The sequence below is a fragment of the Chiloscyllium plagiosum genome, chromosome 16, assembly GCF_004010195.1.
Source record: "Chiloscyllium plagiosum isolate BGI_BamShark_2017 chromosome 16, ASM401019v2, whole genome shotgun sequence".
Classification (NCBI taxonomy): domain Eukaryota; kingdom Metazoa; phylum Chordata; class Chondrichthyes; order Orectolobiformes; family Hemiscylliidae; genus Chiloscyllium; species Chiloscyllium plagiosum.
Genome location: NC_057725.1, coordinates 43,414,000 through 43,432,640, shown reverse-complemented (window position 1 = coordinate 43,432,640; position 18,641 = coordinate 43,414,000). Strand labels below are relative to the sequence as shown.

Genomic DNA, 18,641 nt, shown 5'->3' with positions numbered 1-18,641 from the left:
GTGATGATCTTTGTGTCCTTGCTATCCACTAGAGTAGTGCCAGATGATTGGAGGGTGCCAAATATTATTCCCTTGTTCAAGAAAGGGAATAGGGATAATCCTAGGAATTACACACCAGTCGATCTTACGTCTGTACTGGGTAAATTACTGGAGAGGATTCTGAGACACACAATTTACGATTAATTGGAAAAGCATAGTTCGATTAGAGATAGTCAACATGGCTTTGTGAGGGGCAGGTCATGCCTTACAAGCCATACTGAATTCATTGAGGATGTGACAAAACACAATGATGAAGCAGTGGATGTGGTGTACATGGATTTTAGCAATTTGTTTGATAAGGTTCCCCAGTTAGGCTCATTCAAAATGTCAGGAGGCATAGGATACATGGACATACTTACAGAATTGGTTGGCCCATAGAAGACAGAGGGTGGTAGCAGATGAAAAGCATTCAGCCTAGAGCTCAGTAACTGGTGGTATTCTGCAGGGATCAGTTCTGGGACCTCTGCTCTTTGTGATTTTTATAAATGACTTGGATGAGGAAGTGGAAAGGTGGGTTAGTAAGTTTGCCGACGATACATAGGTTGTTGGAATGATGGAGGGCTGTTGTAGGTTGCAACAGGACAGTGACAGGATGCAAAACTGGACTGATAAGTGGCAAATGGAATTCAACCTGGAAAAGTGTGATGTGGTTTATTTTGGAAGGTGTTATTTGAATGAAGAATACAGGGTTAAAGGCAGGATTCTTGGCAGTATGGAGGGACAGAGGGATCTTGGGGTCCATGTTCATAGATCCCTCAAAGTTCTCACCCAAGTTGATAAGGTTGTTAAGAGGCGTATGGTGTACTGGCTTTCATTAGCAGGGGGGTTGAATTTAAGAGCTGCATGGTTATGCTGCAGCTTATAAAGCCCTGGTTAGACCACACTTGGAATATTGTGTCCAATTCTGGTCGCCTCATTATAGGAAGGATGTGGAAGCTTTAGAGAGGGTGCAAAGGAGATTTACCAGGATGTTGCTTGGATTGGAGGGCATGTCTTATAAAGAAAGTTTGAGGGAGGTACAACTTTTCTCACTGGAGTGAAAAAGGATGAGAGGTGACTTGATAGAGGTGTACAAGATGATGAGAGGCATAGAATGGATAGTCAAAGACTTTTTCCCAGGGCAGAAATGGTTATCACAAGGTAGCATAATTTTAAGGTGTTTGGAGGAAAATTTAGGGGAGATGTCAGAGTTTCACTGGCATTTAGAAGAGTGAAGATTGACTTGATTGAAGCTTAGTAGATCCTGAATGGTCTTATCAAGATGGACTTGGGAAGGATGTTTCCTTTTGTGGGTTAGGGGTAGGGGAGGGTGGTGGTGGTGGTGGTGTGGTGGTGGTTTTAAAATTAGGTATTACTTCTTAGGGCAGAAGTGAGGAATGACCAGCGTCAGAGAACCCAAACTGAATATCTAATCTTAAAAAATTATAACAGCAAAATGCATTACAAGCATCATTAATATGGCACCAAGTTAATTTAGAAAGTTCTAGCTATTAGAAAGTACTAAACTGTTCAATGAATGTTCTCCAGCTCTATGTTGTAGCACGAAAGGGTAAACATTAAAGGGTAAAAACTTTTCTATTTCCTACAAATGATTTTCTTCTTCATTTGGCTTCACAGGAGGCTCATCCAAAACTTCTTTATTCCATTTGTGGAGATTTTTGCAATATAAAATATATTTAAAATTGCTACTCACCAGCATTTTGCACTTCTGGCACAGTTTCTACAATGTTTTTCCTATTTTTAGAAACATATTTGTACTTTTTTAGGCAATGCATAAGCTGCAACAATTGCAAGGTTTCTGAAATAGTTTACTCCTGTAAATCTGGGGGAAAATCCAGTCCAATTTTAAAAAAAGAATCTCATCACAACTTAAGGCATTTATACTGTCTCAAATCCAATTGAACTGGAACAGGATATTATTTTCTTAAATGTTCATAAAACTTTCATATGCTTGCACATTAATTTCAACACATGAATATTTTTGAACCGCAATTTCATGCTACCAACTTTTTAAACCATGCTATCAATTCCTAACACTGCTGCTGAGGAAGAAAATGGTTCAACTACGTATTGAGAGAACTGATTAAAGGATGTGTAACCTTGCATCAATTTAACTAGGATACGTTAACTGGGAGAGGGCTTCAGTACAATGCTAATCATTGGGACTTATGCCTTCAGCAGCACCCGGATTCAGTCAGTACCACTCCCCTCTCTAGGTTTCAATGTGCTTCAATCAAGTGAGAGGTGGGTGATCTGATTGACTGGAGCAAGAGCCCAAGTTCCTGCGACCATCAAAGAACAGTGATCACTCATCCCCTCCGAAGTAAAATTGGTGAGGAGCTAATTCTCCTTATGGAGCAGCTGCCGTCAGGAAAGGAAGTGCATTTGTGAACTGGAACCATGATTTTGAGCTGGGTGCCCATTGCTTGAGGCTGGGGCCATGAAAAGGTGGCCTTTTCTGAGGTTGGACAGGGAGAGGCTCACCTTTTGCTAAGGCTTTGCTGGTGGTGGTGGTGGTGGGGGCAGAGGGAGGCAGAGAACAATGTGACTTTTTTGTGAGACCACATGGCACCCTTTGCTTGTCAGGCTCTTCGGCGAAGTTAATTGTGGGGTTTGGAGGTAACATGCTGGGATTCAGAAGGGACAATATTTGCAAAGGGACTTAACTCAAATAATAGGGAATTGGGGGATAGTGGTTTTTTTAGAGTGGGCCAGTCACCACAACTTGGCTTCAACCAGGGAGGGGGTGACTGTGCAGCAGGATAGTTGGCATGGCTATGCTGTAGAGCTGGGACTCAGGGGGCATACATCAGGACATGAAGATGTAAATTAAAGAGTTGGGTGTGAACATATGGAAGATCATAACTGATAGGGTCGACAGAAGTGCAAGGAAGAACGGTGCGTTAAGGTATGGAAAGGAACCCAAACAGGCTGACCCTGTAACTTACTCTGCAAAACACCATCTGTATTGCATAACACATTTATCCAAACTGCTTATGTGTAATGGAAATAGAAAATGGCTGCAACAACAACGAGAGTAACAGGCAGATGGCTGCAAGAACACAGCAAGCCAGGCAGCATCAGGAGGTAGAGAAGTCAACGTTTCAGGTGTAATACTTCTTCAGGACTGGGAGAGTTAGTGTAGGGGGAGCTGCTGATAAAGGGTGTGGTGGGGGTAGTGAAGTGGAGATAGGTGAAGACCTGGTACAACCTGGTTGGTCAATGGGAGGAGTGAATCTGGTTGGTGGCAGGGAGGAGTGGAAGGGATGGGGAGGGACTGGGAAGGAAGTTGGGGGATGAGAAGGGAGGTTATTTGAAAATTGCAGAACTCAATGTTGAGTCCTCTGGGCTGTAGACTGCCCAGGCGGAAGATGTGGTGGTGGTGTTGGGGAGAATGGCGCAAACCAAGGACTATTAAAGGGAACGGTCCTTGTGGAAAGCAGAGAGGGGAAGATGGTCTTGGTGATGGGGTCTAGTTGGAGTTGACAGAAGTGTTTAAGAATGATGTGTTGGATGCAGACACCGGTGGGGTAGTAGGTGAAGACGAGGGGGATTCTGTCTTTATTGAGTTTTGATGGGGGATCTTAGAGCAGTGGATTGGGGAGTGGAGGTGGAAAAGAACAGGCCTTGGTTTGCACCATTCTCCCCAACAAACCCCTCCCCCTCACCTACCCAGAATCCCCCAGGTATCTTCCAATGCAACAGGAAAAGATGCAGAACCTGCTGGTACACCACCCCCTCACCTCCATCCACGGCCCAAACAGTCCTTCCAGGTGAGGCAGAGATTCACCTGCCTCTCTTCCAACCTAGCTTACTACATCAGTTGCTCCTGACGTTGTCTTCTCTACATCGGGGAGACTGAGCGTAAACTTAGGGAATGGTTTGCCGAGCATCTCAGAAGGGCCCACAGGGGTTGACCTGACCTCCCAGTCACCACCCATTTTAATTCCCCTTCCCACTCCCTTCCCAACATGACCATCCTTGGCCTCCTCGATTGCCACAACGAATCAAATTGCAAATTGGAGGAACAACACCTTATCTTCTGCCTCGGCAGTCTACAGCCCAAAGGACTCAACATCGCATTTTCTAATTTCAAATAACCTCCCTTCTCATCCCCCGACTTCTTTCCCAGAGCCTCCCCCTCCCTTCCACTCCTCCCTGCCACTAAACTGACTCACTCCTCCTATTGACCAACCAGGTTGTACCCGCACCTGTCTTCACATAGCCCCACTTCACCATCCTGCTCCCCACTAACCACTTTATCTACAGCTCCCTATACAACAAACCCCAGTGGGCAATATAATTATTTTTCTGTCTGAGCATGTGGACTTTACTTATGAATGATGTGAAGCCATTCAAGGGTAGTTGCATGAATCAAGCCCTTACACAGTACAAGTTGATGACATCTGGAATTGTAAAAATCTGTAGCTGAAACATATGCAGTGTCCAACAGTGTGGGACAGTAATCCTGGTCAAAAGCAATCTTAACCGTAATGCTGGTTATTACAGATTGATTACAGTCATCTCTGTAAAGCAGAAGCAATCTTAAGAGTGTCACCTGTGGGCCACAATTCACATTGACAATACTCCACCTAAGGGCATGGGGTCGATTTCCTCTTGCTTTGAGCTGTAAGCATTTCCAAACATACTCTTACATGCATGCTGTCTTTTTAAGTGAAAATGGAAAGGAAAGAGTGAAAGGGAACATTTAATCCTACCACATTTATAATCTCCTACTGTATTTGTAGGATGTTGCTATCTCAGAATAAGTACCATGTAGGAGCATTCCCTTGCCCTCTGTGTTGGGTCCTCCAAGGCTCACTATGTGCAGGATTATAATAAACTGCTATTTGTGTATGATGTGAACGCTGACTGCTCACCCATGTCACAAAAAACTTGCTCTAATTCTGACACTGCCCACAGGTTCATTGGAACAATGACCAGGGGATCCAGCCACAGTATGGATCATCATCCCCGCAGGCTGCACAGTAACAAAGGCAGAGAAACAAAGGTGGACCAGTTGTAGCATTAAGCCCAGTACTAACAGTAACTTGCAGCAGCTATTGATCAGCTTCCAGATGAAAATATCACCGCTGATGGTCCTCTGGGATGAGAAGCAAGTGCAGAAGGCCCAGGCGGCTCAGAGACGTTTTATTATATCCGGAAGTGCTTTCACACACAACCGAATGGCTTTTCTCTCCACCACCAATTCATCTGCGGGACTTTTCACTTATTATCCACCATGAGGAAATAACTCATGTTTCCAATTACTCAAGTTATGTCCACATGGCAATATTTAACTTCTGTTTAAATCCAGATGTGCTTTTACACCCAAGCAGTTTTCATTTCCACCATGAAATCACCCATTTTTTAAATCTATTAACCACCACCAGTAAGTTGCCAGTGTTTCCAATTGAATAATTTACAGGCAAAGCCCAGCAAGGGCAATGCTAACTAAAGGTGGGGAAGAGCTAGGGTAAGGGGTCTAAATCAAAATGACTTCGGAAGGACAGATTCGGTCTACTGCCTCAATGCCATTGTTTTCAGATGAAAGATGCATTGCTGCTGTGGATTGATGATGCCGTGGGAGAATATGACAGAACTGTGTCATCTGCTGGAGTAGGACCTCCAAGCTGAAGGGTTGGGTGGACCATCCTATCCTGGTGGAGAAAGTGAGGTCTGCAGATGCTGGAGATCAGAGCTGAAAATGTGTTGCTGGAAAAGCGCAGCAGGTCAGGCAGCATCCAGGGAACAGGAGAATCGACGTTTCGGGCATAAGCCCTTCTTCAGGAACCTGAAGAAGGGCTTATGCCCGAAACGTAGATTCTCCTGTTCCCTGGATGCTCCCTGACCTGCTGCGCTTTTCCAGCAACACATTTTCAGCATCCTATCCTGGTGGCTGTCAAGATGCTTATGTAATTCTTGCATGTTTTCTTTCTTGTTGAAAAGGAAACATGCACACCATAAGAATTTTTCTGAGCCCTTTTCAGAAATTCCACCCCTTCTCTGCCCCTATCGCAATAAGTAACACAATTAATGCTGGGGTCATTTAAGTGTCTCATTATTACGATTCTAATATTCTCAAACCTCTCATAAATTCATAGCTAATGTGCATCTACATCTCCTCCTCACTATCTGGTGGCCATTAAAATACAGTAATAGGTCTTTTAATGTCACTTAACTCCAACCAAATAGATTATGCCTTTGAACCCTCAAGGCGTTCTTTTTCCCTAGCACCGTGTGTAATGTTTTCTTTAGTCAAGCGTTACTTCAGTTAGATTGGAAATAGTACTTACTGTAACATGTGTGTAACAAAATACATACAGTATATGGCTCAGACTATCATCCTTGCACACATATATAAGTTAAATAAAAATAAACCTAATATTGCATCCATTTTGCCAATGTCATGTTACGTTTAAATATCCTGCCCTTCCTATTAGATTACAGCTTAGATTAGCTTTACATCAGCATAGACATTATGAGCTCAAGGGATTGGCAATTCATACTAGTATATTACTTCACCAAACTTTAAAATTTAAGTTTCGGCTCATTTCACAATCAATCATTCATGCATATCAGGCACGGCATGTTTAAGAACGGCATGTTACAATTTTTAATGTGCTTTATACTATTATCTTAAAATTCATTAAAAGAATCAGAAAGTTCTGAGCAGCTTTCAGTCAGGATAATTTCTTTTAAAACAGTTCAAGAAATTAGAATTAAAAAAACATAAAAAATATCTGTTTCCTAACACTGCCAACTTGTCTCTCAATGTTGATAACTCCCCAACATCTCTGAACAAATACAGCAGGAAGATATTCATGTCTGAGAAATAACAGTATGGCCCGTTTTGTAAATAGAGAGTTTTGAACAGACAGTTTGATGCACAAGAAAGAAAAGCTAAGGAGCAACATTGGATTCTGGGTAATCTAAGATGGAGGACGGGAAAAATTTCTAGCTATAACAGGCTGCTCCTTTTTTGAGGCGTTTTAGGTGTTGGAGGGGATTTCCTTGAATTCTAGGGGCAGCAATTACTGTTTTATATGCTGTTGCATTATTTTGGTACTTTGGAAAAAAAGAGTCAAAACAACAGCACTTCTAAAAAGGAGAGAAACAGACAAAGGCAGCACATGGTCAGGTCAGTGCAGGAGAGAGAGAGAAAAAGAAAGAAACCCACACTGCTAACTGACACAGCAGTGAACCTGCGTAGTTACTGCCTTTGCTGTTTGAATTCATGTATCGCTGGACATAGAAGTGCGGTTAGGAAAATTAACAAACAGTGAAATTCACAACTAACCTTGGAGGAATCGGTTTAGGAAAGGTCACAGCAGAGAAACAGATAAGGGAATAGTTTAAGTGTGACCTATAAAAGAGACATAAGGGGCAGCTTTTTCACGCAGAGGGTAGTACGTGTATGGAATGAGCTGCCAGAGGAAATGGTGGAGGCTCGTACAGATGCAACATTTAAAAGGTATTTGGATGGGTATAAGAATTGGAAGGGTTTGGAGAGATACGGGCCGGGATTTGGTAGTTGGGACTAGTTTGGATTGGGATATCTGGTCGGCATGGATGGGTTGGACCAAAGGGTCTGTTTCCATGCTGTACATCTCTATTACTCTATGAGCCTTGGATATCTTTCTACTAGGTGTGAGCGTCTCTTAAATACCAAAAATATTGTTTTTTCCAGTAATTGAATTTGTTTGTCATGATGTATACATCTAGTCAGCATTACAGAGAGAACTCCAGGCTCAAATTTTTTGTTTATTTCATTCAAGGGACATGGCTGGTTAAGTCAGCATTTATTGCCCAACCCTAATTGCTTTTGAGAAGGCGGTGGTTAGACATATTCTTGGGAAGCTGCAGTCTAAATGGCCTAGGTATAGTTACAGTATTGTAAGGGACTTGCAGGATTTTGATCCAGCAAAAATAAATGAAAGGCAATACAGTTCTGAATCAGGTTGATATATGGCTTGGAGGGTATCTTGCAGGTAGAGGTATTCCTATGCATCTGCTACCCTGGTCTTTTAGGTTATAGAAGTCATAAGTTTAGAAGGTTCTATCAAAAGGAGTCATGATGAGTTGCTGCTGCGTACCTTGTCGATGGTATGCACAGCTGTCATTGTGCATTGATGGCCATGTGAGTGGAGGTTTAATGTGGGGTGACAATTAGGCAGGCTGCTTTGTCTTCGATGACTTTGAGCTTCTTGAGTGCTAGCGAGCTTTGAGAAGATGTGTAGCTCAGGATATGAGGTTCTGGATGTAGGTTTGCTCGCTGTGCTGGAAAGTTCATTTTCAGATGTTTCGTCACCCTATTAGGTAATGTCAGTGGGCCTCAGGCAAAGCACTGCTGATAATTCCTGCTTTCTATTTATATGTTTGTGTTTCTTTGGGTTGGTGATGTCATTTCCTGTGGATAAGTCACTTCCTGTTCATTTTCTCGGGGGTGGTTAATGGGGTCTAACTCGATGTGTTTGTTGATAGAGTTCCCATTGGAATGCCATGCTTCTGGGAATTCTTGTGCGTTTCTTTGTTTTGGCTTGTCCTAGGATGGTTGTGTTGTCCCAGTTGAAATGGTGTCCTTCCTCATCTGTTTGTAAGCATACTAGTGAGAGAGGGTCATGTCTTTTTGTGGCTAGTTGGTGTTCATGTATCCTAGTCGCTAGTTTTCTGCCTGTTTGTCCAATGTCATGTTTGTACAGTCCTTGCATGGTATTTTGTATATGACATTAGTTTTGCTTGTTGTCGGTGTAGGGTCTTTCAAGTTTATTAGCTGCTATTTTCTTGAGTGCTGTTACAGTTACATCAATATGGGCAAATAGAAAGAATTTAATCACACTTCTAATGTATACTTTGTGGATTATGGCGAGGAATTGGGGAGACTGAGGTCAGTTACTCACCACAGAACTCCCGGACTGACCTGCTGTCACTGCCATAAGATTTATTTGGCTAGTCTGAGTTTCTGGTCAATGGCAACTCTCAGAGTTGATAGTGGGGGACTCAGCAATGACAATACCACTAAACATCCACAGGAGGTGGTTAGATTCTCACTTGGTTGAGATGTTCAGTGCCTGGCATTTGTACAATGCAAATATTCCTTGCGCCTTATCAGCCCAATCCTGGATCTTGTCTAGGTCTTGCTGTGTGTGGATGAGAAGTTGCAAATGATGCTGAACTTCATGAAATCATTACCAAAACCTGGCCCCTGCCATTTTGATGATGGTAGGGGAAGCAAAGGTGGACTGAAATTGGAATACCTGCGAACACAGAAGCAACTGTACGTGGAGCTAACTTAACTCAATCTGATTTTCATTAAAGGGATATTGAAAACATATGAACCTTTGATGTGGTTGGAGAAGATCTAAACTAACTGCAATTTTTTGAAAAGGTACGGTACCCTCCTGGAGAGGTTATCTACACTCACAGGCATGGTTCTGGGACATACTTGGGAGAGGTAAGATGCTGTATGAGGTAGTCAAAATTAGAAATAAATGAAAAGGAAATAAACTCATTTGACCTATCAAAGGTAGCTGTCAAAGGACATTTTCATAGCATTTACATCTCAAACATTTAAACATTTGAAAAAAAAACTTTGTAGTTTTTAAGAAAAAAAACAAATGCTGATTATTTCACCCTTTTTCTTGACAGGATGGTTATCATTACAAGATTATTACTGCATGACTGGCTTTATAATCCAATATCATCATAGTGGATTCTTGTCAGATTACAGCTTCATTTACAGCTTTGAATTGAAATGAAATGAAATGTTGTAAAGGCCAATGATTGTTGAAGAATTGCACGTTATTAAAAACAAGTTACCTGATACTCATTTTAGGTGTTGTTTATAGAGCTGTTGTTCAAGCAGTGTGGGAGTTAGAGCTAAGGGGTGTGTGGAGATATGGCTGGCAGCAAGTAACTTTTTGGTCTGTAAAATGGTGACCAGACCACATTTATATAGCTGGTCCATAGAAAAATAGTTCGACCATCCTTCAACTCCTCTCTTATTGCAAATAATTGCATGTTAAGTGAAATCTGAATTAAAACTGCATTTGGGCTGTATGTGTATGATTAATGTCTGTCAGAAGCCTGTATCCTAATAGAATATGTTTCAAGAGGTTGAAGAACAATAATGTTCCCATCCCAGCAGTATAGCAATGGTAGAAATTGGGTAATTAATAAAATATTTAGCTCATGGGACTGCTGTTTGATCACTTGTGACTTTATCCTCTCAGATGGCAGTAAACTGAACACATTAGTGGGAGTTGCTGTCCCTATTTTGCATTGTAACCCTATAGATGACATCCTATATGTAATAGATCTATACATTAAACATTCATAAAATGAAAAATATATGCACACATAACTTATATAGTTTAGCTTTATAGACTGTCAAATGCTCATCAAACTGTAACATGAACATTTGTGTCTCCCTTCACTGCTGCTGTCTGACCTGTTGCATGTTACCATCCTTTAGAATTTCTGGTATCTGCAGTATTTTGCTTCATAATGTATTACTTGTTGTTAATACTTGTCATTATTCTGCATCACTGGTACTGCCTCACCATCGCCACGATCTTTATGAAGCAGTTTTTCTTTATACGCCTTTTGCTACTTGGCAATCCACAAGTGCATTTTGCAACAAGAGCTCTGGTTGCAATGGTAAAGAAACTGCATTGTTGTTGAGAAGATGAGGTTCTGTCTTTCAATTTGTTGGTTTGAACCTGCTCAACCACAGAAACTGCACTGCTGCCAGCAGAATTCAGCACAGTCAGAATAAAAGGCAACATGTGGCGTCTCAGAAAAGGTGTTTTACTTACAAAGCTGGCTCTCTAGTTGCTATGTCATGCTAGAAGGCACCAGTTCTAATCTACTTCTCAGTTACAGGATTTTAGTCATTAGAACAGTGGGAACCTCCAATGGCATTTCTATAAGGATAACAGTTGGCATTGCTTTCCCCAGCTAGTTTACGTCCCCTAGCCTCAGCTGATGGTATTGAACAGTTAAAATCCAAAGACGTTTGTTGATGTTTCACCAAATACGGATTTCTCAGTAGGTATGGATCTCCATTCTTAACCAGGTAGAAGGATGATATTTCATTTATATTACTGCTCAGGGAGTAGGAATAACAATGAAGGATGTCATAGTTGCAGTAGCATGAGAGGAGTTAATGCCTTTTCTAATGTCTGGACTATGCATAATTTTCATGTAAATCATAGAAGGCAGGAGGAAAAGCTACAGGGCTTGTTGTAAAAAGGCAGTGAAAAACAAAGAGTAGCAGTCTCAGGAGAAGCAGTGAGGAATACAACCCCAAAGGTGAGAAAGGGACAAATTAGTTGGATCTGATTTTTATACCATTGTCCAAAACATATTTCCAGCACAGAACAAAATCCTGAATGAATTGTGTGCAGTGTCTGAAACAAACTCATTATTGTAATGAATCTCAATTTTTTTTTATCCTTGTTTGTTTCCTTGGTTTTGAGTATTTTTAAACAACATTACATATTTTTATGCTTCATTACACAAGGTATTTAGATGGTAATATATGAAAACATTTGTTTTCCAATATTTGCCTGAACAAGCTATTACTATCTTTATGATGGTTTGCATTCAAATTAAGAAACAGCCATTAAGTTCTTCCTTGGTTTGCTTACCCTGATGACTTCAGGACAGGCGTAATGAGGTGAGCTAAAAGAAAAGAAAGCAACACAGTTAGTTCATCCCACTGAAGAACTACAGGGTGATAAATCCTTTACATGAGGTGCTGGGTACTTGCCATTGACAAATGATATATGCTGCAAAAAATGTATTTGAAGATAGTTTGAAGATTAATGCACTTGAAATTGGATGACAGACAAAAGGAAGAAAAACAAATGTATAGTATATCCAAAGAGTACAAATGCTGACATAATACATATTTATAAGGTAGGGCTGAACCAATGTAAAACATACCAACCAAATGTATTGAACTCTTTTAAACTTACAGTCATATTTTGATCTGGCTATGAGATAATTTTCTCTCAGCTTCTTTTCCCACCCTTGTCAATTTTGATTTATTTACCTGAAGAATGAAGGGATCTTTTGCTGCAGTAATTTGGGGAAGTGATGGCCTAGTGCTATTATTGCAAGACTATTAATCCAGAGACTGAGACTAATAATCCAAAGACCCAGGTAAACTTCTGGGGAAAAAAAAAGAGGTTGCTGGAAAAGCTCAGCAAGTCTGGCTGCACCTATGAAGAGAAATCAAAGTGAATGTTTCGGGTCCGGTGACCTTTCCTCAGAATTGAGAACTTCTGGGGACCCAGGTTCAAATCCCACCATGGCAGATCGTGGAATCTGAATTCAATGAAGTATCTGGAATTAAAAGTCTAATGATGACTATGAAACAATTTCTGATTGTCAGGAAAACCCTATCACTAAGGTTCACTAAGGAAGTTAACTTCTGTCCTGATCTGGTCTGCCCAACATGTGCCTCCAGATCCACAGCAATGTAATTGACTCTGAACCATCTTCTGGGCAATTAGGGATGGGAAATAAATGCCGTCCAGTCAGTGATGCCCACATACTACAAAGATTTCTGAGGTAAGCTGCTAAAAATCTGGCAAGAATGACTTTCTGAATTACTGACACTCTGTCTTTACGGCTTTGATAAGAAACTGGCTGTGACTGTCAAATTCTACCAAATTACCCCACATTTTGTAGATTAATAGAGTGCCATTTGATTAATTTGTATTACACTATTTTTAAACACACTCCCATTTTGGAAACTCCTTGTTATCATTTTTCAATAGAAAATGGGACTGATCGGATCATAGTATTTTTCTCCTAACCACAATAATTCATCTTGTGAATGCTGTGGAGTTTGAAATATCTAAAAAGGTTATGAATATAAGTCAGTGAAAGTCCACATTATCAATGCATTTGTTAATAGAATTGTCCAGAAGGAATAGCACTCAACCTGCTCACTAATGAATTGACTTGCCTGCCCTGTTTTACAATAGTGATGATGGATATAAAATGCTCCTCAGCACAAAAGAAATAAGGAATGCATTTTTCAGTACAGAGACTTAACTTTAATTGGAGTCCAGGCAGATGGTCAGTTAACTCCTAATTGCAAATCACCTTCCCAATGTACACTTAATAGCATAACATTGACATTGAAAATCATTAAGATTCCAACAACTGTGAGTGCACTTAAGTGTACATCATTACTTTAAAATCAGTAAGTTATCCACTCATTAAACCCGATGCGTGGACAACACTATGAACTGCTTTTGTCCTTTTTTAAATTGATGCCACTTTATTGGCTTTAGGAAGAGAATGCATTGTTCAAACATGAGTGATCCTGTGCAGTTAATCTTTAATAAATTTTTATCAAGGTTTGGAAAATACAATTCATTCATTTTTACATTAATTGTCAGTGAATGGTCAGATATTAAACGGATACTAATATTGTTCTCATCAAATATAAAGAAATTCTAACACCATTAACAAACAATTAGGGAATTGGCTTTTGTGAAACTATAGGACCTGCAACACTTTTGACCAGATCAAGAAAATTTATCAGATACCAAGTCTCATATGGATGGATGTAAATCAATATTTTACTTATTTCCTTGACATATGCCCCCAATTGCCAGAAGAATCATAAGACAAGATGGTCAAGATATAACTAGGAGACCATAATATTCGGGAATTTTCTTGTCCTTGTTGTCTATAATTCTGAACAATCTGACTTGAAAGGGTTCAGAAAAGATTTACAAGGATGTTGCCAGGGTTGGAGGATTTGAGCTATGGAGAGAGGCTGAACAGGCTGGGACTGTTTCCCTGGAGCGTCGGAGGCTGAGGGGTGACCTCATAGAGGTTTACAAAATTATGAGGGGTATAGGTAGAATAAATAGACAAAGTCTTTTCTCTGGGGTCGGGGAGTCCAGAACTAGAGGGCATAGGTTTAGGGTGAGAGGGGAGAGATATGAGATGGATCTAAGGGCAACTTTTTCACACAGAGGGTAGTACGTGTATGGAATGAGCTGCCAGAGGAAGTGGTAGAGGCTGGTACAATTGCAACATTTAAAAGGCATTTGGATGGGCATATGAATAAGAAGGGTTTGAAGGGATATGGGCCGGGTGGTGGCAGGTGGGACTAGATTGGGTTGGGATATCTGGTCGGCATGGACAGGTTGGACTGAAGGGTCTGTTTCCATGCTGTACATTTCTATGACTCTATGAATGCAGTACAAATGCCCACTTAGCAATGGATTTGCACTTCATCAAGAAGCATAGGCTTTGTATCTGAATGCACAAAACATTCAGAATGAAATTAATGAATTAACAGCATAAATAAGCACAAATGTGTATGATTTGGTGGTGAGTATTTAGATGTGGTTGCCGGGAATTGAATATTCAAGGATAATTAGTGTTTTGGAAGGTAAGGCAGGGAAGAAAGGGAGATTTTAGGAAAGGAAGTGATCAGTGCTCCAGCAAGAAATGATATCAACACTGGAGATCAAGATGTAGAATCAGTCTGGGTAGAAATAAAAACTAGCTAGGGAAAATCGTCCCTGGTATGAGCAATCCAGAGATACCCAAACAGTAGGAGAAAGTGAGAACTGCAGATTCTAGAGATCAGAGTCGAGAGTGTGGTGCTGGAAAAGCACAGCAGGTCAGGCAGCATCTGAGGAGCAGGACAATCGACGTTTCAGGCATAAACCCTTCCTGATAAAGTGCTTATGCCCAAAACGTCGATTCTCCTGCTCCTCAGATGCTGCCTGACCTGCTGTGCTTTTCCAGCACCACACATCCCCATACAATAGTACAATATAAAGCAGGAAATACTGATGGCTTGTAAGAAAGGTGCAGCAATAATCATGGATGATTTAAATGCGCATATAAATTGGATTAATCAAATTGGCAAAGCTAGCCTCAAGGAGAGTTCGTTGAATGCACCAGGGATTGTTTCTTGGAGTATAATTGTGGAACCAACTAGGGAGCAGGCTATTTTGGATTTGTTATTGTATAATGAGGGAGGATTAATTAATGATCTCACAGTAAAGAAGCACCAAGGGGAGAAGCATCATAGCATGCTAGAATTTCAAATTCAGTTGGAGGTGAGAAACTGGATTCTTCCACGAGTGTTCTGGAGTTAAGCAAAGGTAATTATATAGGCATGAGGATAGGTCTGACTCTAATGGGCTTGGAAGTAAGACTAAAAGGTAGGCCAGTTGATGAGCAGTGACAGATGTTTAAGGAGCTAGTCAGTTACTACCAACTAAAATATATTCTAGAAAGGAAGGGTGAGGACAGTGGAAAAATCAGTGGATTGGAAAAATGCCAATGTACCATCCATATTCAAAAAGGAAAGAGGCAAAAAGCAGGAAACTACAGACCAGTTAGTTTGTTGTTGGGAAATTGTTCAAAATCATTATGAAGGATATAATAATAGGACAGTAGGAAAGTCAAAACACAATCCATCAGAGTCAGAATGATTTTATAGAAGGGAAATTGTTTTTGACTAATTTGCTATATTTCTCCAAAGATGCAACTAGCAAGGTGGAAAATAGGGGTACTATACATGTAGTATATCTGGATTTCTCAAAAGGTATTTGATAAGGTGCCACACAAAAAGATTAATACACAAGATCACATGGGATTAGGGATAATGTTTTAGCTTGGACCAAGGATTAGTTACTAAAAGAAAGCAGAGAGTTAGGATAAATGGCTCTTTTTCTGGTTGGCAAGCTCTAACTAGTGGGTACCATAGGGATCTGTCTTCCGGCCCAAACTATTTACAATCTGTGGTAAAGGATTGGGTGTGGGGATAGGAACTACTATAACCAAATTTGCAAATGACAGTAAAATAGTTAGGAAAGTAAATTGCAATGAAGAAATAATCAATCTGAAAATGAATATGGATAAGTTAGGTGAATCGACCAAAATTTGGCAGATGAAGTTTAACGTGGATAAATGTGAGATTATTCATTTTGGTCAGAGGAATAGAAAGGCAACCTATTCTCCCAATGGTGGGAAACACACGGGTGCTTTGGTGCAGAGGGATCTGAGTGTCATCATGCATGCATCATAGAAAACTAGCATTCAGGTACAGCAGATAATAAGGAAGGAAATGGAATTATGGCATTTATTTCTAAAGGAATAGAGTATGAAAGTAGGGAAGTGCTACTGCAACTGTACAAGGCATTAGTGAGACAGCACTTGGAATACTGTGTACAATTTTGTTCCCCTAACTTAACGAGGGGTACCGTTGCATTGGAGGCAGTTCAGAGGAGGTTCACTAGAATAATTCCAGAGATGAGGGGTTTGTCTTATGAAGAGACATTGAGCAGTTTAGGCCGATAACCTCTGGAGGTTAGAAGAATGAGAAGAGATCTAATTGTATAAGGTACTGAAGGGACTTAACAAAGTGGATGTAGAGAGATATTTCCTTATGTGGGCAATCTAGAACAAGAGGTCATAGTTTTAGGATAAGACATAGCAGATTTAAAACATAGATGAGGCGAAATTCCTTCTTTCAAAGGTCTTGAATCTGTGGAATTCACTACTTAGAAATGGTGGATGACGGGACTTTGAATAAATTTATCAAGGAGATAGACAAGATTTTTATTTAGTAATGGGTTGGAGGGTTATGGAGAGTGGGGAGGAGAGTGGAGTTGAGGGTGAGGGAAGATCAGCTATGATTGTGTTAAATGGTGGATCAGGCGCAAGGGGCTGAATTGCTTAGTCCTGCTCCTAGTTCTTATGTTCTCTGCCTGTAAAGTGGAACATCTCTCGATTGAACTGAACAAAAGGAACTTACAAAAGTTGATGGCAGGTGAGCTAAGTGACCAGTGGAAAAGTCACTCAACAACAAGATTAACTCAGTGTTGGAAGCCACATAATTCATTTCCAATCTACACGATGAACAGCCTCCCAATCGTCCCAGCCAGATTATTATTGACTGCTTTGTCTGTCCAACTATTCTTCTCTTTCTTTGGACTCTATATCTACCTCTCTGTTACTCTTTTCCCTCCTCCCCATCCTATCTTCTGCATATAAACTGACATTTTCCAAGCTACCATAGATTCTGAGGAAGGGTCACCGTACCTTAAATGTTAATTTTGATTTCTCTTCATAGGTGCTGCCAGACCGGCCAAGCTTTTCCAGAAACTTCTGTTTTTTGTTTCTGATTTACAGCATTGACAGTTCTTTTGAGATTTTTTTTCAGTTAGGAATATGACCTGAATAGATTCTCAGTTTTGACATCAAGAATTCATGGGAGCAACAAGATACTTGGTACACAGAAAAAAGTAATGCAGATTACTTTAATGCAATTGCAATATTTTTGACGATATTAGCCAAAAGCCCGAACACAATGTCATTCATAGAGACTGACTTGGAAAACATGAAACAATTTCACTGTTAAAAGAGGGCATGTTTTCCATGGTTACAACTGATGAATATATTTGGAACAGATAAATGTGAACTCAGTCTGAATATAAACAATGCCATGTCTGACAAGGGACTGTAAAATGCAGACACTGGGTGTCAGGAATTGAAATATTTCATTGCTCAATGCTAATATTCTCCATATTTAAAGGACCAGAAATTTATGTGCGCAATAAAAGAATTTCTATACAAATGAATAAAAAGTTGTCCCATCGAGTGACCCAACTAATAACTGCCAAAATTACACAAAGTACAGCGTACATGCTTGAAATAGTTTATTTTAGAGTCACAGTGTCATACAGCATGGAAACAGACCCTTCGGTCCAACCAATCCATGCCAAATATCATCCCAAACTAACCTAGTGCCACCTGTCTGTACTTGGTCAACATTTCTCCAAACCTTTTCTATTCAGGTACTTATCGAAATGCCTTTTAAATGCTGTGACTATCTGCTTTCACCACCTCCTTTGGGAGTTCATTCCACATATGAACTATTCTCTGTGTAAAAATGTTGCCCCTTGTTCTTTTTAAACCTTTCTCCTCTCATCTTAAAAATATGCCCCCAGTCTTGAAATCCCCCACCCTAGTGAAAAGACACCTGCCATTCACATAATCCATATCATTTATGATTTTATAAACCTCTATAAGGTCACCCCTCAACCTACTATGCTGTAGCGAAAACAGTCTCAGCCTCAAACCCTCCATTCCCATCAACATTCTGATAAATCTTTTCTGAAGCAGAGTCTCAGCAAATAATATTTTAGAACCTGATTCTAGAAAGTGCCAAATAACCTTTACAGCATTGTTCAGCTACATATTATCTTTCTCTATTTTACTTCCATGCAACTGCTCACTCTGATTTTCTTGTCAGCAATATTACAAAATCCCAACAGGAAGGATTGCAGAATAAGCCCCAACCTAACCATTTCTGGATGAAGTTCCAAGTTCAAATAAGAGCTGGGACACCAATCACCTTATGGTCTTTTATATGTTCTGATTGATAAGCCATCATGGTGCAATTCCCTGAAAAGAACTGCAGCCAACACACATTCTCCAGCTGTACAGCTTTCTACTTTCTCTGGCACATAAAAATTGATTATTTGAATATTCATTATTAATGAGTAATGAGAATATTCATTTTTACATCCAATAATCATTTACTGAGA

The 18,641-nt window shown here is 40.3% G+C and overlaps 1 protein-coding gene across 1 annotated transcript in view; it reads right to left on the bottom strand.

The window, feature by feature from the left end:
- LOC122557836 (serine/threonine-protein kinase BRSK2-like) overlaps positions 1–18,641 on the bottom strand; it is a 957,494-nt gene that overhangs the window by 142,150 nt on the left and 796,703 nt on the right. The window contains 1 exon segment of the mRNA XM_043705934.1: positions 11,691–11,724. Within this exon segment, the coding sequence (XP_043561869.1) occupies positions 11,691–11,724 (34 nt within the window).